Source organism: Mobula birostris, chromosome 29, assembly GCF_030028105.1.
Source record: "Mobula birostris isolate sMobBir1 chromosome 29, sMobBir1.hap1, whole genome shotgun sequence".
Classification (NCBI taxonomy): domain Eukaryota; kingdom Metazoa; phylum Chordata; class Chondrichthyes; order Myliobatiformes; family Myliobatidae; genus Mobula; species Mobula birostris.
This window is the reverse complement of record NC_092398.1, coordinates 11,807,085-11,832,377: the sequence shown is the minus strand read 5'-3', so window position 1 is coordinate 11,832,377 and position 25,293 is coordinate 11,807,085. Positions and strand designations below refer to the sequence as shown.

Sequence of the window (25,293 nt, the reverse complement as noted above, 5' to 3'; positions counted from 1 at the left end):
CCACTAGTATTAGCCCTGGGAAAAAGGCACTAGCTGTCCATTCTATCTGTGCTTCTATTTTATCAAAAAAAAATACATTACAAACTCGGCATATTTTATGAAACCGCCACAATTACACATGGTGCAAAATCTTGTAGTGGCATCCTCACCGGACTTCGAGGTGAGTGGTCCGGGGTTCAAATCCAGCCAGTTCCTTGCATGCTTTCCATCCGTGCTGAGTTAGCAACTCAGCCTCATAAAAAAACAGACAAAATGCCAGAGAAATGGCAAGGTTGCTGCCTGATGTGCCACAAGATGCAGAGAGGAATTCTATATACAGTAGTGATAGAAAGTTTGTGAACCCTGTAGGAATGTCTCTATTTCTGCATAAGTATAACCTAAAATGTGATCAGATCTTTACATAAGTCCTAAAACTAGATAAAGAGAACCCAATTAAATAAATAACAAAAAAACATTATATTTATTCATTTATTTATTGAGAAAAATGATCCAATATTACATGTATTTGTTGGAAAAAGTACATGAACCTCTGGGGTTATGCCTTCTATAAAAGCTATTTGGAGTCAGGTGTTCCAGTCGATGAGATGAGATTGGAGGTGTGGGTTGTAGAGGGGCCCTGCCCTATAAAAAAGACACAAAAAGTCAGGTTACTGACAGAGCCTGCTCTTCTCAAGAAAGATCTGTTTATGGGCACCATGCCTCAATCAAAACAACTTTCAGAGGACCTTAGAAGAAGAATTGCAGAGATGCATGAAGCTGGAAAAGGCTACAAATGTATTTCTAAAGACATGAGTGTTCATTAGACCACAGTTAGAGAAACTGTCTACAAATGGAGGAAATTCAGTACTGTTGCTACTCTCCCCAGAAGTGGGCATCCTGTAAAGATCACACCAAGAGCGCAATGTGCAATGCTGAAGGAGGTGAAAAGGAACCCAGGGGTAACAGCAAAAGTCCTGCAAAAAGCTCTAGAACTTGCTAACATCTCAGTTCATGTGTCCACTATAAGAAAAACACTGAACAAGAATGGTGTTCATGGAGGAAGCCACTGCTCTCCAAAAGAAGCATTGCTGCATGTCTCAAGTCTGCAAAAGACCACCTGGATGATCTGTGATGCTTCTGGGACGATGTTCTGTGGACAGATGAGACAAAAGCTGAACTTTTTGGCAGAAATGCACATTGATGACTGGTCAAAGAACACTGAGGCTGTCTACAAGAAGGGTCAGAGCCGTTCTATTTCCTGAGGAGACTGATGTCCTTTAACATCTGCCGGACGATGCGGAGGTGGCCAGTGCGATCATGTTTGCTGTTGTGTACTGGGGCAGCAGGCTGAGGGTAGCAGACACCAACAGAATCAACAAACTCATTCATAAGGCCAGTGATGTTGTGGGGATGGAAATGGACTCTCTGACGGTGGTGTCTGAAAAGAGGATGCTGTCCAAGTTACATGCCATCTTGGACAATGTCTCCCATCCACTACATAATGTTGTTGTTGTTGTTGTTCGTCCATCGTTGACGTCGAAGAGGACCTCGACACCATAATGATGGTGTCAAGACTAGCGCGTGATTTGGGTTTAAGTGAGGGAGAGTTGCGCAGCGTCAGCCTCACTCTCTCTTCCCAATTCCCATCTGGATCCAGAGGCAAGACAGAGTCTAGACGGCTGGAGATGGGACTAGGCGCAGTGGATGACCAGGACGTCTTCTGTGTCTTGTCCTGCTCTACACGTTCCACGACGCTTGCAGAGACCACCTTCTTGACCGTTGGACCTTCCGCTGGTCTCGTCCGCTCAATCCGCCGGAGTCTGTCTTCACATGCTGGGATAGATAATGGACTGGTTGGGCACAGGAGTACATTCAGCCAGAGACTCATTCCACCGAGATGCAACACAGAGCGTCATAGGAAGTCATTCCTGCCTGTGGCCATCAAACTTTACAACTCCTCCCTTGGAGGGTCAGACACCCCGAGCCAGTAGGCTGGTCCTGGACTTATTTCCTGGCATAATTTACATATTACTATTTAACTATTTATGATTTTATTACTATTTATTATTTATGGTGCAACTGTAACGAAAACCAATTTCCCCCGGGATCAATAAAGTATGACTATAACTATGACTATGTCTGGAGGAAAAAGGGCACGGCACACCGACACCAAAACCTCATCTCAGCTGTGAAGCATGGTGGAAGGAGCATCATGGTTCAGGGCTGCCTTGCTACCTCAGTACCTGGACAGCTTGCAATCGTTGAGGGATCAATGAATTCAAAATTGTATGTCAGGGTAGCAGTCCATCACCTGAAACTTAATAGAAGTTGGATAATGCAACAAGGCAATGATCCAAAAGACAAAAGAGTAAATCAACAACAGAATGGTTTAAAAAGAAGAAAATTCATGTTTTGGAATGGCCGAGGTCAAAGTCCTGACCTTCATCCTATAGAAATGTTGTGGAAGGACCTGAAACAAGCAGTTCGTGCAAGGAAGCCCACCAGCATCCCAGAGTTGAAGCAGTTGTGTAAGGAGGAATGGCCTAAAATTCCTCCAAGTCGATGTGCAGGACTAATCAACAGTTACTGGAAACGTTTAGTTATTGCTGTACAAGGGAGCCACGCCAGTACTGAAAGCAGTCTCACGTACTTTTTCCAACAAATACATGGATTATTGGATCATTTTTCTCAATAAATAAATGAACAAGTATAATGTTTTTGTGTTATTTATTTAATTATGTACTCTTTATCTAGCTTTAGGACATGTGAAGATTTGATCACATTTTAGGTCATATTTATGTAGAAATAGAGAAAGTTCTACAGGGTTCACAAACTTTCGAGCACCACTGTATATGCTCATGCTTCGGTCAATGAAAATAAATACTTGAGATGCTCAAATGTAAAAGTGCATTTTTTTAAACGGCTTCATGCCTGCCACATTAAAGACACATTATTAGCATGAAAGTGGGATGTGGTCATTAATCAGTTTCGCTCTTCACAACACTTTTGGAACGTGTTCCAATGATTAAAGGTTAGCAATGGAAAGGAGCCAACTTCAAAGCTTAGGCCTGGAAATCAGTTGTTGGCATGTCCTTTTTGTGAAAGTGTCCGGTTTAGCATTCAGTACACTTACAGATCCCAGATACATTGCTAGTAACAGACTAAAAAAAATCCTTCCCTCCCCTCTTCTTCTATTCCCCACTCTTATCTTTTACCTCTTCATGGCTGCCTATTGCTTCCCCCGGGTCCCTTTCACCTTCCCTTTCTCCTATGGTCCACTCTACTCTCCTATCAGATTCCTTCCTCTCCAACCCTTGACCTTTCCCACCCACCTGGCTTCACCTCTCACCTCCATCTATCCTCCTTCCCCTCCTTCCACCTTTTGAGTCTGTCATCTTCCCCCTTCCTTTCCTGTCCTGAAGAAGGGTCTCAGCCCGACATGTCAACTGTTTATTTATTTCCATAGATACTGCCTGACCTGCTGAGTTCCTCCAGCATTTTGTGTGAGTTGCTGTGGATTTCCAGCATCTGCAGAATTTCTTGTGTCTATGTTATACAGGGTCTGAGCCTGAAGCAAACAAGATGTCTTTTTCGAAATGAGGATATTCTGAATATGTATTGCCTCCAAGTGAAGAGTCCGGTTAACATCAATGACAGTGCCAGACAGAAATTCCTTTAGTTGTACTCCCCCACTTCCTGCAGATCTGTTTGGGGTCCAGCAGAAGAAGAGATGGAAACATGTGAGACTGCAAAAGATCTGTCCATGTAAAAGCTAGGAGTATGTGTGGTGGAAAGTATATTGGCTGGTTGCATCATGGTCAGGTATGAAAACACCAATGCCCTTGAATGAAAAAGCCTACAAAAGGTAATGGATGTGGCTCAACCCATCAGAGGTAAAGCCCTCCCTACAACTGAGTACATCTACGTGGAGTGCTGTCACATGAAAGCAGCATATATCATCAGGTACCCCCACTACCCAGGCCATGAATTCTTCCACCTCTGCGATCAGGAGGAAGGTACAGGAGCCTAAGGATCCACACCACTAGGTTCATGTACAGGTACTACCCCTCAACTATCAGGCTCTTGAACCAGAGTGGATAACTTCACTCGCACCCTCACTGAACTTTTCCCACAACCCCTGGGCTCACTTTCAAGGACACTTCATCTCATGTGCTCGATATTTATTGTTTATTTATTTATATATTATTTCTTCTTTTTGCATTTGCACATTTTTTTTTACTTCTGCACTCTCTTTGAACACGTGAGTTGGATGGTCTCTCATTGATTCTGTTGTGGTTATTATTCTATAGATGTATTGAGTATTATGATTTTTAAAAAAATGTTTCTCAGCTCAAGCTGCTAAAACCTGAGGTACAAGTTTTAGCCAAGCACACTCATTTCTCAAGTGCTAGGAACTTACGGACAATTCCGGTGGTGTTAGTATTGTGGCTTTCTGGAGATTTACGTGGGAATTGCTTTGTAGGCCTAGTTGTTTAGTGCTATTGTGTAGTGGCTTTGGGATGATACCAGTTGAAGATATTACAATTGTGACAATGTACACCCTGACCGTAGACACAGGAGGTGCTGCAGATGCTGGAATCTAGAGCAATGCACACTATGTGCTGGAGGAGCTCAGCAGGTCATCCAGCACCTGTGGATGGGAATAAACAGTTATTGTCTCGGGCACCTTTCTTTATGTTCAATGTTCTGCAATTACCTAGTCCAAAGTTCTTGATTATATCATTTGAAATTAGTCATAGTCATACTTTATTGATCCCGGGGGAAATTGGTTTTCATTACAGTTGCACCATAAATAATTAATAGTAATAAAATCATAGATAGTTAAATAGTAATATGTAAATTATGCCAGGAAATAAGTCCAGGACCAGCCTATTGGCTCAGGGTATCTGACCCTCCAAGGGAGGAGTTGTAAAGTTTGATGGCTACAGGCAGGAATGACTTCCTATGACGCTCTGTGTTGCATCTCGGTGGAATGAGTCTCTGGCTGAATGTACTCCTGTGCCCAACCAGTACATTATGTAGTGGATGGGAGACATTGTCCAAGATGGCATGCAACTTGGACAGCATCCCCTTTTCAGACACCACCGTCAGAGAGTCCAGTTCCATCCCCACAACATCACTGGCCTTACGAATGAATTTGTTGATTCTGTTGGTGTCTGCTACCCTCAGCCTACTGCCCCAGCACACAACAGCAAACATTTTAGCACTGGCCACCACAGACTCGTAGAATATCCTCAGCATGGTCCGGCAGATGTTAAAGGACCTCAGTCTCCTCAGGAAATAGAGACGGCTCTGACCCTTCTTGTAGACAGCCTCAGTGTTCTTTGTCCAGTCCAGTTTATTGTCAATTCATATCCCCAGGTATTTGTAATCTTCCACCATGTCCACACTGACCCCCTGGATGGAAACAGGGGTCACCAGTACCTTAGCTCTCCTCAGGTCTACCACCAGCTCCTAGCCCTACTATTTGAATTAATTGCTTTATCTTTTAATTTCAAATGTAATTTTATTGTATAATTTTAAATCGTCCCTGTATAGACGGGGTGTCAAAGTATCACTTGTTTAGTTGATACCCTATTTCAGAATCAGAATCAGCTTTATTATCACTGGCATATGTCGTGAAATTTGTTAACTTAGCAGCAGCAGTTCAATGCAATACATAATGTAGAAGGGAAAAAAAACAAAATTAATTAATTAATTAAAGTATACGTATATTGAATAGATTTTAAATGGTGCAAAAAACAGAAATACTATATATTTAAAAGTGAGGTAGTGTCCAAGGGTTCAATGTCCATTTAGAATCAGATGGCAGAGGGGAAGAAGCTGTTCCTGAATCGCTGAGTGTGTGCCTTCAGGCTTCTGTATCTCCTACCTGATGGTAACAGTGGGAAAAGGGCATGCCCTGGGTGCTGGAGGTCTTTAATAATGGACGATTCAGTAAATTAGAGAGCCATTTTAAAGATAGAGAAAACCATAGTGGACTTCAATTGTCACCCTGGAAAATGCATCAGTTTATTTTGATAATGGTGGTTGTTCCTTTTTGGGTGTTAATAGATAGGGTAATTACAGAACGCCAATGTTTCATCAGATGATGTGGGAATTTCTCAAATATTGGGTGTAGTTTATATATATATTAAGAGTTTCTATTAACCATGTATGTGGGACAAAACCGAATGCTTTTTGGGCGTTAATGTAACAACATGAAGATTGCTGCTTTTCTGCTGGGCTTCATTTAGATTTACAGAATCGATTATCAGTTGTTCTTTACATCCTTTCATACCCTTATGGCATTCTTTCTGTAAGTATATTCTTATTTCAGTAGTTGGTTGCTAAGCTGATGGAGAAGATCCTGAGAGGCAGGATTTATGAACATTTGGAGAGGCACAATATGATTAGGAATAGTCAGCATGGCTTTGTGAAAGGCAGGTTGTGCCTTATGAGCCTGATTGAATATTTTGAGGCTATGACTAAACACATAGACGAAGGTAGAGCAGTAGATGTAGTGTATATGGATTTCAGCAAGGCATTTGATAAGGTTCCCCTTGCCAGGCTTATTGAGAAAGTAAAGAGGCATGGGTACCAAGAGGACCTTGCTCTGTGGATCCAGAATTGGCTTGCCCACAGAAGGCAAAGAGTGGTTGCTGAGGGGTCATATTCTGCATGGAAGTCGGTGACCAGTGGTGTGCCTCAGGGGTCTGTTCTGGGACCCCTTCTCTTTATGGTTTTTATAAGTGACCTGGATAAGGAAGTGGAGGGATGGGCTAGTAAATTTGCTGATAACACAAAGGTTGGGGGTGTTGTGTATAGTGTGAAGGGCTGTCAGAGGTAGCAGCGGGACATCAATAGGATGTAAAACTGGGCTGAGAAGTGACAGATAGAGTTCAACCCAGATAAGTGTGAGATGGTTCATTTTGGTAGGTCAAATATGAAGGCAGAATATAGTATTAATGGTAAGACTGTTGGCAGTGTGGAGGATCAGAGGGATCTTGGGGTCCGAGTCCATAGGACACTCAAAGCTGCTGCGCAGGTTGACTCTGTGGTTAAGAAGGCATGTGGTGTATTGGCCTTCATCAACTGTGAGATTGAGTTCAAGAGCTGAGAGGTAATGTTACAGCAATATAGGACCCTGGTCAGACCCCACTTGGAGTACTGTGCTCAGTTCTGGTCACCTCACTACAGGAAGGATGTGGAAACTATAGAAAGGGTGCAGAGGAGATTTACAAGGATGTTGCCTGGATTAGGGAGCATGCCTTATGAGAAAAGGTAGAGTGAATTTGGCCTTTTTTCCTTGCAGCGATGGAGGACGAGAGGTGACTTGATAGAGGTTTACAAGATGATGAGAGGCATTGATCGTGTGGATAGTCAGAGGCTTTTTCCCAGCGCTGAAATGGCTAACACGAGAGGGCACAGTTTTAAGGTGCTTGGAAGAAGGTACAGAGGAAATGTCAGGGGTGAGTTTTTTTTACACAGAGAGTGGTGAATGCATGAAATGGGCTTCTGGCGATGGTGGTGGAGGCAGATACAATAGGATATTTTAAGGGGCTCCTGGATAGGTACATAGAGCTTAGAAAAATAGAGGGCTATGGGTAACCCTAGGTAATTTCTAAATAAGTACATGTTCGGCACAGCATTGTAGGCCGAAGGGCCTGTATTGTGCTATAGGTTTTCTATATTTCTATATTGTAGTTATCTAAGTGAGTGGTGATTAGTTGCGAGGTGCATGTTGTTACAATTTTATATATAGCCTGGAAACAAGTAATAAGGATTCATGGATTCAAAGTACACTTATTATCAAAGAATGTATAAATTATACAATCTTGAGATTTGTCTGCTTACAGGTAGCCACAAAGCAAGAAACCTGAAATTGTCATAACAGGGGGTGCTGGGAGTGGACCCAAATGCAAGACACAGACACTGAAGTACTAGGAACAGGACTAGGTGTGTCAACCAAGCAAGGGAAGTGGGGAAGAAACGATGCTGGACAAGACACAGGCTCTGAACAAGGCTAGGATACAGGGCCTGGGCTAGGACTAGACCAGGAAAGTGGGACCTGGACAAGGACTCTGAGCCAGAGACTGGACAGGGACCCGGAACCTGGGTCTTGACTCGGGCTCGGACCCCAGATCTAGGTTAGGACAAGGCATGGCTACAGGACAAGGAGTGGCAACAGGACTGGACGTGAGACTCCTGGACGGGACAAGGGAACCCCAGCACAGGACGAGGGAACCCCAGCTCCAGGCTGGGCAAGGTACTCCTGGGCTGGGCGAGGCACATGGACAGGACGAGAACACGAAGCCTTGACTTGGTCAAGGAGGACAGGAATGCAGAGCCTTGGTCATGAGAGAACAGGAACACAGAGCCTTGGTTGTGAGAGAACAGGAATATAGAACACAGAGTCGGGACCCCTCCTTGGGAACAGGACTTGGGGCCGGGGCTCTACACAGAGTCAGGACCCCTCCTAGGAAGTAGGACGTAGGGCTGGGACTCATAAACAAAACACTGAGAGACAGATCTCCACTCAAGGTAGCAGTGAATGGCCAGACCTACCCAGCAGAGGCGAGGGAACAAAGAGATGGTTCCCAACACAAGGTAGCGGCAAGCAGTCAGACCTACCTAGTGAAGGTGTGGACACAGGGATAGTTTCCAACTCAAGGTAGCAGCAAACAGCCAGACCTATCTAGCGAAGGCGTGGACACAGAGAACTGCGAAAGACAGTTCCTTATCTAGACACAGCAAGGCTCTAGTCTTGCTCCAGTGTAGAACTTGACAGTGATACAGGCGAGGAGGCAGGCCGAGGTTGCAGGTAAGGCTTCAGACGGAGGTTGCAGACAGGGCTTCAGAAGGAAGAGGTAGGGGAGGGAACAGTCCAGCAAATGAAGCTGAACCCAGGAGCTATTTATGTAGCCAGCCAAAAATCAGAATTAAGGCACACAACAGGACAAGGGAAACCCGGAAAACCTGGAATACGGATCGATGGACCGGACTGTGAACTGGAATGCAGACTTCATGGAGTATTTTTAGCAATACTAAGAGGGGAATTAACATTAACGGGTGTAAGATAATGGAATAAAAGATGGTGCTTCTGAAAATTCTATCACTTTTATAGATAAGATAAGAGAAGTTTCTTGGGTAAAGATAAATTAGTTAGTAGGGTACATAATTTTAAAAATTACATCACATGGGTAATGAGCTAATACTCATCCAATGAAAAATGAGAAAGGTGAGAAACCGTTAGCTATACCGCTTTCTGCCAGTGAATGTGAAAAATAGATAAGTTTGTTAAAAAGTACATGTCTTATAAGAAGTATGGTTTAAAAAAAAAAGTGGTTTCCAACAGGGCAGTCTCAAGGCCAAGTCATCTCCAGCTAGCTCAGCATAAGGCGTAAAATGAAGATTTTGCTGATAGTTGTGCAGTGCGCTGATCCATAGAGTTATTGTCATGCTGCATTTGAAAGGACATTCAATCCACTTCATCCCCAGTGACAAGTGGGCTCTCATCTAGGTAGATAGCTAGACAGATAGTTTATTGATCCCAAAGGAAACTACAATGTCACAGCAGCATTACAAGTGCACAGATACACAAATATTAGAAGAGAAGTAAGAAATAATAAAAAATAAGTTAACTTAAAAATAAGATGTACAAAAACAGCGATCATTATGCAGTGAGGTAAGAGGTTGACTTTGAAGGCAGATGGGGTACCAATCAACTGGTTAAGTTGAGTGGTCTGGTTAAGCTTCTGGACATCAGTAAGAGGTGAGGAATTCAGAGGGACTAATGCTGTTGAATACAAATGAATGAGGATTAGACAGGCATTGCCTGGCATTGGGGCGGCACAGTAGCTTAGTGGTGAGCACAGCGCTTTACAGTACCAGCGACCACCGCTGCGTCTAAGGAGTTTGTACACTCTCCCTGTGACTGCGTGGGTTTCCTCCGGGTGCTCTGGTTTCCTCCCACAGTCCAAAGACGTACTGGTTGGTAGGTTAAGTGGTCACCGTAAATTGAGAGCTGGAAGGGCCTGTTCCACACTATATCTCAATAAATCAATAAGTACATCTACATGGTGTGAATGGTATTAATCAATTCTCAATCAAACCTGGAGTCTTTTCCAGCTCTTTCTGTACTATGTCATTATCAGAGGGACGGCGGGGTAGAATAATTGAGTATTTGAATTGCCGGGCAAAGGAAGACTATAAGATGGATGCTGGAATTCTGTGCTTGTGAACAACAGATGGTGTAATCTCGGTCACACTTCTGTGAAAGAACAAATCTGCGGTCCTGACTTCGAGCTGCTCGCTGTGAGTTTGCGTCCGTATTACCTACCGCGCGAGTTCAGCCACGCCACATTACTCTTTGTTTACAGTCCGCCCTCCCAGACACTGTCCCGTTGCTGACATCATTCACACTGCCATCGCAAGACTCCAGACTCAACACCCCAATGCATTCATTGCAGTATCGGGAGTCTTCAACCATGTTTCGCTCTCGACAACCCTACCCACCTTCAGTTTGTCAAGTGTCATACAAGAAAAAATAAAACACTGGACCTCTTCTGTACAAATGTTAAAGATGCATACACCTCCACAGCTCTCCCCCCCACTGGAAGATCAGATCACAACCTGGTTCACCTTATGCTCTTGTATAAGCCCAAAGTACAGCAACAGCTAGTTACCACCAAGATACTAAAGAAATGGTCTCCAGAGGCCTTCGAGGCCTTGAAGGGCTGCTTTGAGGTTGCCGACTGGAATGTGCTTTGTGAACCATATGGGGAGGACATTAACGGACTTACTGATTGCATCACTGGCGACATCAAGTTCAGTGTGGGCACTGTAACACCATCAAGAACTGTTCACTGGTTCCCTAACAACAAACCATGGGTCACCAGTGATCTGAAGGTTCTTTTCGACCACTAACAGAGAGCTTTTAGATCAGGAGACAGGGAGGAATTGAAATGTGCAGAGGGAGATAAAGGAGAAGATCAGGGTGGCTAAAGAGAGCAGGAGAGCAAGCTTGGGCAGAGTAGCACATGGGATGTGTGGAGAGGCATGAAGAACATCACTGGCTTCAATCAGCCTAGCTGTAGAGTCTTGGAATGCAGCTGTGCATGAGTTAAACCAATTCTTCAATAGGTTTGACAATTGCCTTCCTATTGACATCCCCCTCAGCACACCAGCCCGGTGCCGAGGCACCCAATGCTCCCTCAGCACCAGCACCTTCCTTCCTTTCCCCCCTCTCCCCAGCCCCGCCCCACTCCAGTTCAACGCATGGATGAACAGCACCGGCTGCCTTTGTCTACACACCCTCATTCCCCTGCACCTCCCATCCACGACTCCACATACCAACTGCTACTGTCCCGATCTTCACCTCACCCAGCCCCCACATTCCACCAACTCCCCCAGTCATCATGGACTCACCTTCCCTACTGAGCGAGCCCGAAGGTCTCTGGGGAAAGTCAGACCGGGACCTGATGGTGTGATCCGCAAGGTCCCGAAGGAGTGTGCTGAGCAGCTGTGTGGACTTCTCCGACGCATTTTCAATCTGAGTCTCAGCCTGGAAAGGAACACAGGAGAGAGCTGGAGAACAAGCTTGGGCAGAGTAGCACACGGGAGTTGTGGAGAGACACGAAGAACAGTCTCAACGGCGTGGAAGACATCACGTGCTGTTCCAGTACCCAAGAAGGGTCGCCAAAAGTATTGAATGACTACCATCCGGTGGCCCAGACCTCGCACATCATGAAGACCCTGGTTCTGGCTCACTTCTGATCCCTGGTCAGATCAGCCCTCAGTCCCCTGCAATTTGCCTACCAGGAGCACATTGGAGTCCATGATGCTGTCATCTACCTGCTCAACAGAGCCTACTCCCATTTGGATAAGCGGTGCAGTACTGTGAGGACCTTGGTAACACACACAATATACTGGAGGAACTCAGCAGGCCACAGAGCATCTAGGAAAAGAGTACAGTCAACGTTTCAGGCCAAGACCCTTCGGCAGGACTGGAGAGAAAAGGCTGAGGAGTAGATTTAAAAGGTGGAGGGAGGGGAGAGAGAAACACCAGGTGACAGGTGAAACCTAGTGGGGGAAGGAAGAGCTGGGAAGTTGATTGTGAACGAGACAGAAGGCCATGGACGAAAGAAAAGGGGGGAGGAGCACCAGGGGGAGGCAATTGGGTAAGGAGATAAAGTAAATGTGTGTGTGTGTGTGTGTGCGCGCACGCCCTTATCTCCTGGTGGTGTCGTCAGGGCACCGTCATGACAAGCTTTTTTGGTATGCTCATCGTCATAGCCCATCCCTCTCCAGGTTTTTTTTTTAACGAGGTCGAGTTGTTAGCTCGACACTCAACCCAAGCACGGATGGACAGCATGCAAGGGAGCCGGCCAGATTCGAACTCGAACTTCTTGCCCCGAAGTCCGGCGCTGATGCCACTACACCACCAGCCGATCAAGGAGATAAAGTGAGAGAAGTAAAAGAGATGGGTAATGGAGAAGGGATGGGGAGTGGGGCATTATTAGAAGTTTGAGAAATCGATGTTCATGCCATCACGTTGGAGGCTGTCCAAATGGAATATAAGGTATTGTTCCTCCAACCTAAGTGTGGCCTCATTACGACAGTAGATGAAGCCATGGATGGACATATTGGAATGGGAATGGGAAGTGGAATTAAAGTGGGTGCCCACTGGGAGATCCTGCACTTCTGGTGGACAGAGCATAGGTGCTCGGCGAAGAGTTCTCCCAATCTACGACAAGTCTCACCTTTATACAGGAGGTCACACCTGGAGCACCAAACGTAGTATATGACCCCAACAGACTCACAGGTGAAGTGTCACCTCAGCTGGAAAGACTGTTTAGGGCTTTGAATGGTAGTGAGGGAGAAGTTATAGGGGCAGGTATAGTGCTTGTTCCGCTTGCAAGGATAAGTGCCAGGAGAGAGATCAGTGGGGAGGGACGAATGTACAAGGGAGTCACGTAGGGAGCGATCCCTGCAGAAAGCAGAAAGTGGGGGGGAAGGGAAGGATGTGCTTGGTGGTGGGATCCTGTTGGAGGTGGTGGAAGTTTCGGAGAACTATGTGCTGGACGGGGAAGCTGGTGGGGTGGTAGGTGAGGACAAGAGGAACCCTATCCCTGGTAGGGTGGCGGGAGTATGGGATAAGAGCAGACTTGTGTGAAAGAGAAGAGATGCAGTTGAGGGCAGCATTGATGATGGAGGAAGGGAAGCCCCTTTCTTTGAAAAAAGGAGGACAGCTCCTTTGTTCTACAATAAAAAGCCTCATCCTGGGAGCAGATGCGGCAGAGACAGAGGAATTGAGAGAAGGGGATGGAATTTTTACAAGTAACAGGGTGGGAAGAAGTATAGTCTAGGTCAGCGGTCCTCAACCACCGGGCCGCAAGGCAAACGCTACTGGGCTGCGAGGAAATGATATGAGTCAGCTGCAACTTTCCTCATTCCCCGTCACGCCCACTGTTGGAACTTGAACGCATGGGAAGTCATTATGCACGCATCATCCGTGTCAGCGCGGGAAGAAGAGCAACTCCTCGAGCTTGGAAGTGACGGCGGGCTGAAAAGTATGTTTGACATAACATCTCTGCCGGCATTCTGGATCAAAGTCAAGGGTGAATATCCTGAGATAGCCACAAAAGCACTGAAAACGTTGCTTCCATTTCCAACATATCTCTGCGATGAATGTAACAAAAACTAAATTGCGGAATAGACTGGACATAAGGAACCTATTTGAGTATCGCTGCCTCCCATCACCCCTTGATGGCACCATCTTGTTGCAGGAAAACAAGCCCAGGGCTCCCACTGATTCAGCGATATTGGTGTGTTGCAATGATTTTATATGTTCATACGGGGAAAATATGTGCTGTGTGTTTAATATCCAAACGTTACTTAAAATGTTATGATGCTATTGACTTACTTATATAACCATATAACAATTACAGCACGGAAACAGGCCATCTCTGCCCTTCTAGTCCATGCCGAACGCTACTCTCACCTCGTCCCACCGACCTGCACTCAGCCCATAACCCTCCATTCCTTTCCTGTCCATATAGCTATCCAATTTAACTTTAAATGATAATATCGAACCTGCTTCTGCCACTTCTATTGGAAGTTCGTTCAACACTTACTTCAAGCTCCCCTGCCCTCCCCTGATAACTGACTTATCACTATATTCACACGAGGAAAATATGCGCTGTGTGTTTAATATTAAATTCGTTAGATAAACCCTTTTAGAAACAAAATTGAGTGTATTAGCCACTTATCACCTATATTCCGGTCGTGATTAACACCCTCCCCCGGCGCAAACAGAATCGCCAAAAACGAATTGTAAAAAAAATCGGCACCTGCAAGTCACGCATGCGCACTGGTGCCCGCGCAAGGCTTCATGGTCATTGTAGTCTTTTTGGGGTAAACGCAACGTATTTGACTGCTACTCTTGTCCGTTGGCAACCACCCCTCCCCCCCCCACCCTGGTCGGCCGGTCCGCAAGAATATTGTCAATATGAAACCGGTCCACAGTGCAACCAAGGTTGGGGACCCCTGGTCTAGGTAACTGTGAGAGTCTGTAGATTTATAATAGATATCAGTGGGTAAGCTGTCTCCAGAGATAGAGATAATGAGATCAAAGAATGGGAAGGGAGGTGTCAGAAATGGACCACATGAATTTGAGGGCAGGGTGGAAGTTGGAGGCAGAGTGGATGAAGTCAACGAGTTCAGTGTGGGTGCAGGAAGCAGCACCGATGCAGTCATTGATGTAGCACAGGAGAAGTGTGGGATGGTCACCATTTTAGGCTTAGAACACAGACTGTCCCACGCAACTGAAAAACAGGCAGGCATAGCTGGGACCCATGCGAGTGCTCATGGCTACCCCTTTTGTTTGAAGGAAGGGGAAGAAGCCAAGTTTGACATTTGTTTGAAGGAAGTGGAAGAGTCGACTGTACTTTTTTCCATAGATGCTGCAGGCCTGCTGAGTTCCTCCAGCATTTTGTGTGTGTTGCTCGGATTTCCATCATCTGCAGATTTTCTCTTGTCTGTGAGGATCATGGTTTTTGATTTCTCAAGTGCCTTCAATATCATACAGCCCTCATTGCTGGGAGAAAAGCTCCATTCAATGCAGGATGGCACTTCGATTGTATCCTAGATAACGGACTACCTGACTGGCAGGCCACAATTTGTGCAGCTTCAGAGCTGTGTGTCAGACATGGTTATAAACAGCACTGGGGCTCCAGGGGACTGTTTCAGTCCCCTTCCTGTTCACCTTGTGTACCTCAGACTTTAGATACAACACTGAGTCATGTCAACTGCAGAAATTTTCAGATGACTCACCAATAATTGGGTGTATAAAGGGAGGACAGGGATGAATACAGGGCCCTGGTGGAGGACTTTGTCAAATGGTGCAACCTGAATCATCTGCAGTTCAACATTAGTAAGACAAAGGAGATGGTGATGGACTTTAGGAAGACTAAGCTTGCATTGCTCCCTGTTACTATTGATGGTGAGGACACGGATGTGGTGAGGACCTACAAGTACCTGGGGGTGCACCTGGATGACAGACTTGAGCAAAGCACCAACACAGAGGCTGTGTACAAGAAAGGCCAGAGTCACCTCTACTCCCTAACAAAACTGAGACTCTTTGGAATATGCAGGCCTCTCCTTCACATGTTCCACCAGTCTGTTGTCACCAGTACAATCTTCTATGCAGTGGTGTGCTGGGGCATTGCCATCAACATGGGTGATGCTTACAAGTTCAATAAACTGATTAGAAAGACTGTCTCTGTTGTTGGAGTCAAACTGGACACACTGGCGGCTGTGGTAGAACAATGGACCCTGTGGAAAATCCTGACAATTCTGGACAATGTTTCTCACCTTCTGCATGTCACCTTGGCTGAACAGAGGAGCACTTTTAGTAATAGACTAAGACAACGTGCTGCTCCAAATGAACACTGTATGAAGTCATTCTTAACCTCGGCGTTAGGGTCGAGAATGAGTCAACCTATGGCTGGGGGAAGTGATGACCACTTCCTGTTAGGATATTATTAACAGCTGTTTACCAGAACCCTGTTTAAGCTCTGTTTACCACACCCTACTATCGCAGACACCCTGTACAATACTACCATCATTTCTTATCTGGATGATGTGAATGTGCAGCCATTACGATATAATATTATGCTAATTCTTGCACTACCATTCTATCAGTGTGAGCTTGTAAATCTTGGAAATCTTGTAATCTTTGACTTGTAAACCGCTATTACTTGCTTTTTGAGTTCCTCTGTTTTTTTTTATGAGGCCCAGTTGCTGGCTCAATGCGCAACCCAGCATGGATGGAAAGCGTGTAGGGAGCTGGCTGGATTCGAACCCAGGAACTGGCCTCGAAGTCCGATATGGATGCCACTACACCACCAGCCAGCGACATAACCTGCTTGGGTTATTCCAACAACCCTTTCAAACCTATAACTGTGGCTACCAAGAAAGAGATTACCAGCAAGTTGAAATGAGCACCAGCATCTGCAGTTTCCTCCATCAGAATTGAGAAAATGCATGGATTAAAGTGCATATGCTTGACTCACGCTAATAGAAATAGTGATGCCAGTAAGACCAAAGAGCTGATTGTGGACTTAAGAAAGGGTAAAACAAGGGAACACAAACCAATCCTCATAGAGGGATCGGAAGTGGGGAGAGGGAGCAATTTTCAAGTTCCTTGGTGTCAATATCTTTGAGGACCTAATCTGGTTTCAACATATCGATGTAGCTATAAAGAAGGCAAGACAGCGGTGAAATTTCATGAAGAGTTTGAGTGGATTTGGTTTGTTAACTAAGACACTTGAAAGCTTCTACAAATGTACCATGGAGATCACTCTGACTGGCTGCATCACTGCGACCCTAAATGTTGACTGTACTTTTTTCCCATAGCCTGCCTGGCCTGCTGAGTTCCTCTAGCATTTTGTGTGTGTGATGCACTATCAATTACTCCAAAAGACTGGAAGTAGAGTAAATACTGAAAGGCTTTTATTAACAATAAAATGGGTCCTCGTCCATGCTGCGTCTGTCCTGGACTGAGGGAGGAGCAGTGGCACAATTGCCTTTATTCAGGGGGCTGTGGGAGGAGCCACAGGAGCAGTCAGCAGAGGGCCGTGTCCAGACAGGTAACCCAGTTACAACCTATATACATGGTTTACCACAGTGTGCTGCTCTGACCTCCAGCATTTGCAGATTTTCTCTTGTTTGTGATTTGACTACTACACTGCAAAGTCACTTCCAGGGATGCCTGCCCTGAAGAAGTTTAAGTCTTCCCAGTCCTGCCGAGGGGCCTCGGCCTATAACGTTGTCTACTTTTTTCCATAGATACTGCCTGGCCTGCTGTGTTCCTCCAGCATTATCTGATGCTTGGATTTCCAGCATCTGCAGATTCTCTCTCATTTGTGGCTGCATCACCGTCTGGTATGGGGGCGTGGGGCACAGGATCAAAGTAAGTGGCAGAAACTTGTAAAATTAGTCAGCTCCGTCATGGGTACGAGCCTCTGTAGTATCCAAGACATCTTCAAGGAGAGGTGCCTTAGGAAGGCAGCATCCATCACTAAGGATCCCCAGGACGTGCCCTCGTCTTGTTGTTACCACCAGGAAGGAGGTACCGAAGCCTGAAGGCACACACACAACTATTCAGCAACAGCTTCTTCCCCTCTGCCATCTGATTTCCAAATGGGCATTGAACCCACAAACACTATCTCACTACTTTTTAGAAATTCTTTTTTTTTTGTACTGCTCATTTTAACAATTATTTAATAGACATATGTATCAGAATCAGAATCAGGTTTATTATCACCAGCATGTGATGTGAAATTTGTTAACTTAGCAGCAGCACTTCAATGCAATACATAATGAAGAGAAAAAAAATAAAATAAAATAAATAATAGTAATAAATAAATAAGTAAATCAATTACAGTATACATATATTGAATAGATTTTAAAAAGCGTGCAAAAAACAGAAAAACTGTGTATTAAAGAAAGTGAGGTAGTGTCCAAGGGTTCAATGTCCATTTAGGAATCAGATGGCAGAGGGGAAGAAGCTGTTCCTGAATCGCTGAGTGTGTGCCTTCAGGCTTCTGTACCTCCTATCTGATGGTAACAGTGAAAAAAGGGCATGCCCTGGGTGCTGGAGGTCCTTAATAATGGACACACGAGGAATTCTGCAGATGCTGGAAATTCAAGCAACACACATCAAAGTTGCTGGTGAACGCAGCAGGCCAAGCAGCATCTCTAGGAAGAGGTACAGTTGACGTTTTGGGCTGAGGCCCTTCGTTAGGACTAACTGAAGGAAGAGCTAGTAAGTCCTCTTACTAGCTCTTCCTTCAGTTAGTCCTGACGATGGGTCTCGGCCCAAAACGTCGACTACACCTCTTCCTAGAGATGCTTAATAATGGACGCTGCCTTTCTGAGACACCGCTCCTTGAAGATGTCCTGGGTACGTTGTAGGCTGGTACCCAAGTTGGAGCTGACTAAACTTACATCCCTCTGCAGCTTCTTTTGGTCCTGTGCGGTAGCCCCCCCATACCAGACAGTGATGCAGCCTGTCAGAATGCTCTCCACGGTACATCTATAGAAGTTTTTGAGTGTATTTGTTGACATGCCAAATCTCTTCAAACTCCTAATGAAGAATAGCCACTGCCTTGGCTTCTTCATAACTACATTGATATGTTGGGGCCAGGTTAGATCCTCAGAGATCTTGACACCCCGGAACTTGAAACTGCTTACTCTCTCCACTTCTGATCTCTCTATGAGGATTGGTATGTGCTCCTTCATCTTACCCTTCCTGAAGTCCACAATCAGCTCTTTGGTCTTACTGATGTTGAGTGCCAGGTTGTTGCTGCATCACCACTCTACTAGTTGGCATGTCCCACTCCTGTATGCCCTCTAGTCACCACCTGAGATTCTACCAACAATGTTTGTATTGTCAGCAAATTTATAGATGGTATTTGAGCAATGCTTAGCCACACAGTCATGTGGATATAGAGAGTAGAGCAGCAAACCAGTGTTGATTGTCAGCAAGGTGGATATACTTAACATAACTCAGTTTTTTCTCTATATTTATTTATCATATATTTCATTGTACTGCTGCTGTAAAGTTAACAAATTTCTTGACATATGCCTGATATTAAACCTGATTCTGATTCATATCTCCACGAAATACATTCGGCATCATTGTGACAATCTCCAACTTTTGTTCTGCACCCCAGCCTTCAAGAGAGGAAATAAAATCGTGTGAAGAGACGACGAGTCCCCTCTGCAGTTCCAATATTTATAAAGCCCTCTGTGCATTAGAGTCACTCCAACCAAATGCTACTTCCTGTTTGAGCTTTTCTTTAGGGGGTGGGGTTGGAACTTTGCCAGATATACTGTCATTTCTGTGGCGTGCAGTCATCAGAATTCAAACCAGAAGTGCCCTTTTTTCTCTCTCTCTGAAACTATAACTGCAATAGCTGAGCCCTCTGTACTCATTTCATTGCGAGCTGAGCTTTGTAGTTATGACTGCAGAAGCCCAGTAGTTCAAACGACCCATCAGTGCACAATGGCAGAATTTCACCGTTTAGATTCTGAAATCATCTCTTTAGAAGACTATATTTCTTCTTTGGACTTTTCCACTCTTCCAAGAATTCTGGAGATCCACTCTGGAGTTTATTTTCAAGGTATGTTGTGTTCACATTTTCAGTTTTTGAAATCACAGTTTTGTATTCAGTCTGATTTCTAGCTCTCTGTCTGAGCCTAATTGTATTGTTAGATTTTCCTACATTTTTGTTCCTCCTGTTATCCACATCCTTCAAGAGGACCTCAGCCTTGTTGTTGGGCTTGGAGGCTTGCGTGCCTCAATAAACTGGAGGGCTATGTTGTCTGGAGTCAGGGCGTCATGCTTTGGCTCTTGGTAGGGTCACTCATGCCAAACAGATTGAAGGGTAGAGGTCAGACTAAGAGTGTGGTCCACTGGTCCTCAAAGTTTGGTGGTTCAGCTCAGGGCTAACAACCCTGACTGGTCAAACAAAACTGTTATGGAAACAGCAATGAAGAATCCTTCTACATCTGAGTGTGTCGGTATTCCTGGGACTTGTGTGACTGACAGTAGCGAAAACCGAGAGGAAGCTACTGACAAGATGAAGGAAACCCTGAACACCGCCGGAGATGGAGGACCCTTCATTGCTGTCCTAAATGCCAGCGGTGTAACGGGCAGTAAATAAAAAAATAAAATATTATCCCCATCAAGTGCAAAGCTACAGTGTTAGCCACATGGTTTCAGAAGGCTAAAGGCTCTAAACCCATTCCAGACGTTTGAGCAAGACCATATAGGCTGGAACGTCTGCTGAGGTACTGAGAGAACGTCAAACTGTTGTGCCATTTTTGAATTAGGTGTTTACATGACTCTCTATCCTCTCAAACGTGGAATCTGCAGCAAGTCCCGGTGTCTGTGCAGGCTGCAGCATCGTTAAGTGTTGCTGTGGGCGCGTGGTGTTACTTTAGTATTACGACTAAGTCAGAGTACTAGAATTCCTTCCCTGGTGTTACGGAGAGAATGCTGATGACGTAAGGACCCAGCACATCAAGGTGAAAGCCACCGCACACCTTATCACTTCTTGTGTCTCTTCAATACCCTTCGCTGTGTAAGCATCATCAACAAGGTACACTTCACAATCCACTCCTGGATGCCGGGAAAAGGCTTTCACTGCTAGTGACTGGCTTTTACCTTGAAGGTGAGGGGTAAAAATAAATTCAATTTTTTACCTGGTGCACTCACACACTAATATTTCTGAGTTGCCATTGATTTATTTATTGGGATACAGACCGGAATAGGCCCTTCCAGCTGTTTGATCCACACTGCCCAGCAATCCCCCAGTTTAACCCTAGCCTAATCGCAGGACTATTTACAATGACCAATTAACCAACCAACCGGTACGTCTTTGGACCATGGGAGGAAACCGAAGCACTGCACTGGATGGGCCGAATGGCCTGTACTTCTCTATGACTCTATGATGCCCGGTGGTCACAGGGAGAAATTATGGACTCTTTACCGGCAGTGGCAGGAATTGAACCCGGGTGTGCCTGTACTGTAAACCATTGAGCTGACCACTACGCTACCCTGCCACTTTCTTACCAGACCATGGTGGCTTACTTTCACCTCAGTCTTCAGGTGCTGGGTCCTAATGTTCCTTCAAATGCCAGCAAGCAGCTCCAGTACTTTGATCTAGCAGCAATAATAGAACCGGGCCACTGGACCTGTAAAGCGATGTGCTAACCCACCCCATTATTATCGACTGGATACAGTATGTATTCCAATAGTTTAGTTATGAGCAACACACATAAAAGTTGCTGGTGGAACGCAGCAGGCCAGGCAGCGTCTATTGGAAGAGGTACAGTCGACGTTTCGGGCCAAGACCCTTCGTCAGGACTAGCCCTTCGTCGAGTGTACCTCTTCCAATAGATGCTGCCTGGCCTGCTGCGTTCAACAGCAACTTTTATGTGTGTTGCTTGAAATTCCAGCATCTGCAGATTTCCTCGAGTTTAGCTATGAGTGGTGTTTGTGTGATTATTCAGTCAAATGGAAGAATTATAGCAAGTATATAAAGAAACAATATTGGTGGCTGTAGAAAACAGATGCTTTAGATTTCTGAGCACTTGGAGGACTCTCAGTACAGGAGCCCTTACCTAAGTTCGGCTTGCTGTGCACGGCCTTGCTACTAACATTATACATTAACATTATACTTGCTACATTAACTCACTTGGGTATGGCACAGTAACGTTGTGGTTACTGCAACGCTTCACGCTGCATGAGACCAGGGTACAATTCCCACTGCTGCCTGTAAGGAATTTGTACGTTCTCCCCGTGACTGCATGGGTCTCCTCTGGGTGCTCTGGTTTCCTCCCACAGTCCAAAGGCGATCCGGTTGGTAGGTTAATTAGCCATTGTAAATTGTCCCGGCATTAGGCTTGAATTAAACTGGGGGATTGCTGGGCAGCACAGCTCGAAGGGTTGGAAGGGCACATTGGATCTCAATAATCAACCAATCAATCAATAAATAAATAGGTTGATTGATAAATAAATACATAGATAGAGAAATAGATAGATTAATAAATTTGGGATCAAGTTATCAGAGATATTCTCTTTCTTCTACCTATCTGGCCTCACTTTTTCTGAAACCGAAAGCTAACTTTGTTTCTCTCCAGTTCTGATGAAAGGACTTGGACATAAAATGTTAATTGTTTCTTTTCCACCAATCGCTGGACCTGCTGATTGTTTCCCGCATTTTTGTTTTCTTTTGATTCTCTTTTCATTACCTGCTTTTCTTTCCCCTTATGACCATAACATTTCGTGCGATCCCACTCATCCTGTTTGTCCCACTCCCGTCAGGGAGGACGCCACGCCAGGACCACCAGACTCAAAAACAGTTACTTTCCACAAGCAGTAAGGCTGATCAACTCCTCCACCCACTAACCCACCCCTCCACACCTCCAACCACCACTACTTTATCATTCCCTGTCAGTCACCTAAAGTACAAACAGTCTTGGACCTAGTGCGACATTATGGACATCTAAGCTATCTTATGTATTTATATTGATTGTGTTTTTTTATTATTATTATTGTGTTCTTTATCTTATTGTGTTTTTTTTATGGTGAGTCATCTAATCCACAGTAACACACACAAAATGCTGAAGGAACTCAGCAAGCCCTCTCAGACCTGAAGAAAGATTTCCGCCCAGAACATTCATTGTTTTACTTTTTTCCTTAGAAATTCAGCTGCCTGATCTGCTGAGTTCCTCTAGCGTTTTGTGTGTGTGTTGCTCTGGATTTCCAGCATCTGCAGCCTTTCTCATGTTTGAGATCTGGAGTGACAATTGCTTCATTCTCCTTTTCAATTGCATGCTGGAAATGACTTTAAACGATCTGGAATACAGTTCAGGCAGAAGGGCAACAAACGACACCATGAGGAGCCATGATAAGCTCGTTCACTAATCCACCTTATCTCCAAGTTGGGTGGAAGTAGGAATTATGTTTAGTAAGCAAAAAAAAATCAAGTCCTAGTTCCTCTTTTGTGAAGAGTAGAGAAAATGAATTATTAGTTCCAGTAGAAACGTAATTACAAAGCAGAAGTTAGTTCCGATCGCAATTACACCACAAAGTCAAAATAGCCATAGAATTTAAATGTTTCATTAGCCTGGTTCCTTTGAATGCTTTAGTTTGTTAAGTGGCATAATGGCTTGTCATCCCAACATCAAAACTATGGCTCATGTGATCACTCCTGCACCTCAAAATTTGAGGGATTTCATTTCAAGTCCATATGGTCCAAAGAGCTTTTACAGTTATATTAAGAGCAAAAGAATTATAAGGGATAAAATTGGTCCTCTTGAAGATCAGATTGGTCGGCTATGTGCGGAACCAAAGGAAATGGGGGAGATCTTAAATAGGTTTTTTGCGTCTGTATTTACTAAGGAAACTTGCATGAAGTCTATGGAATTAAGGGAAACAAGTAGTGAGATCATGGAAACTGTACAGATCGAAAAGGAGGAGGTCCTTGCTGTCTCGAGGAAAATTAAAATGGATAAATCCCCGGGACCTGACAGGGTGTTCCCTTGGACCTTGAAGGAGACTAGTGTTGAAATCGCGGGGGCCCTGGCAGAAATATTTAAAATGTCGCTGTCTACAGGTGAGGTGCTGGAGGATTGGAGAGTGGCTCATGTTGTTCCGTTGTTTAAAAAAGGATCGAAAAGTAATCCGGGAAATTATAAGCCAGTAAGTTTAACATCGATAGTAGGTAAATTATTGGAGGGAGTACTAAGAGACAGAATCTACAAGCATTTGGATAAACAGGGACTTATTAGGGAGAGTCAACATGGCTTTGTGCGTGGTAGGTCATGTTTGACCAATCTATTGGAGTTTTTCGAGGAGGTTACCAGGAAAGTGGATGAAGGGAAGGCAGTGGATATTGTCTACATGGACTTCAGTAAGGCCCTTGACAAGGTCCCGCATGGGAGGTTAGTTAGGAAAATTCAGTTGCTAGGTATACATGGAGAGGTGGTAAATTGGATTAGACATTGGCTCCATGGAAGAAGCCAAAGAGTGGTAGTAGAGCATTGCTTCTCCGAGTGGAGGCCTGTGACTAGTGGTGTTGCACAGGGATCAGTGCTGGGTCCATTGTTATTTGTCATCTATATCAATGATCTGGATGATAATGTGGTAAATTGGATCAGCAAGTTTGCTGATGATACAAAGATTGGAGGTGTAGTAGACAGTGAGGAAGGTTTTCAGAGCCTGCAGAGGGACTTGGACCAGCTGGAAAAATGGGCTGAAAAATGGCAGATGGAGTTTAATACAGACAAGTGTGAGGTATTGCATGTTGGAAGGACAAACCAACGTAGAACATACAGGGTTAATGGTAAGGCACTGAGGAGTGCAGTGGAACAGAAGGATCTGGGAATACAGATACAAAATTCCCTAAAAGTGGCGTCACAGGTAGATAGGGTCGTAAAGAGAGCTTTTGGTACATTGGCCTTTATTAATCAAAGTATTGAGTATAAGAGCTGGAATGTTATGATGAGGTTGTATAAGGCATTGGTGAGGCCGAATCTGGAGTATTGTGTTCAGTTTTGGTCACCAAATTACAGGAAGGATATAAATAAGGCTGAAAGAGTGCAGAGAAGGTTTACAAGGATGTTGCCGGGACTTGAGAAACTCAGTTACAGAGAAAGGTTGAGTAGGTTAGGACTTTATTCCCTGGAGCGTAGAAGAATGAGGGGAGATTTGATAGAGGTATATAAAATTATGATGGGTATAGATAGAGTGAATGCAAGCAGGCTTTTTCCACTGAGGCAAGGGGAGAAAAAAACCAGAGGACATGGGTTAAGGGTGAGGGGGGAAATGTTTAAAGGGAACATTAGGGGGGGCTTCTTCACACAGAGAGTGGTGGGAGTATGGAATGAGCTGCCAGACGAGGTGGTAAATGTGGGTTCTTTTTTAACATTTAAGAATAAATTGGACAGATACACGGATGGGAGGTGTATGGAGGGATATGGTCTGTGTGCAGGTCAGTGGGACTAGTCAGAAAATGGTTCGGCACAGCCAAGAAGGGCCAAAAGGCCTGTTTCTGTGCTGTAGTTTCTATGGTTCTATGGTGAGAAATCTGCTGTTCTGCGGCAGCAGTATAATGTTAGGGTGGCGGAGTGGATATACGTCTCTACCAAAGGAGGTGTAAGGCGCCCCTTCCCTCTACTATCCTACAGGTTGCTCTTGGGAAAGATGTGGCACCTGCTTAGCCCCCAGATCAGGGT

The 25,293-nt window shown here is 44.8% G+C and overlaps 1 protein-coding gene across 2 annotated transcripts in view; it reads left to right on the top strand.

Moving 5' to 3' along the window:
- The window catches only part of themis2 (thymocyte selection associated family member 2), a 151,483-nt gene that overhangs the window by 52,887 nt on the left and 73,303 nt on the right, over nt 1-25,293 (top strand). Inside the window, exon 1 of one of the 2 annotated variants that reach the window (XM_072246900.1) lies at nt 19,461-19,670. The exons of the other annotated variant lie outside the window; for it this stretch is intronic. Within the exon in view, the coding sequence (XP_072103001.1) occupies nt 19,553-19,670 (118 nt within the window). The 5' untranslated portion in view covers nt 19,461-19,552. Of the gene's footprint in view, nt 1-19,460; nt 19,671-25,293 lie in introns of those variants that run through there. 2 annotated transcript variants of the gene reach the window in all.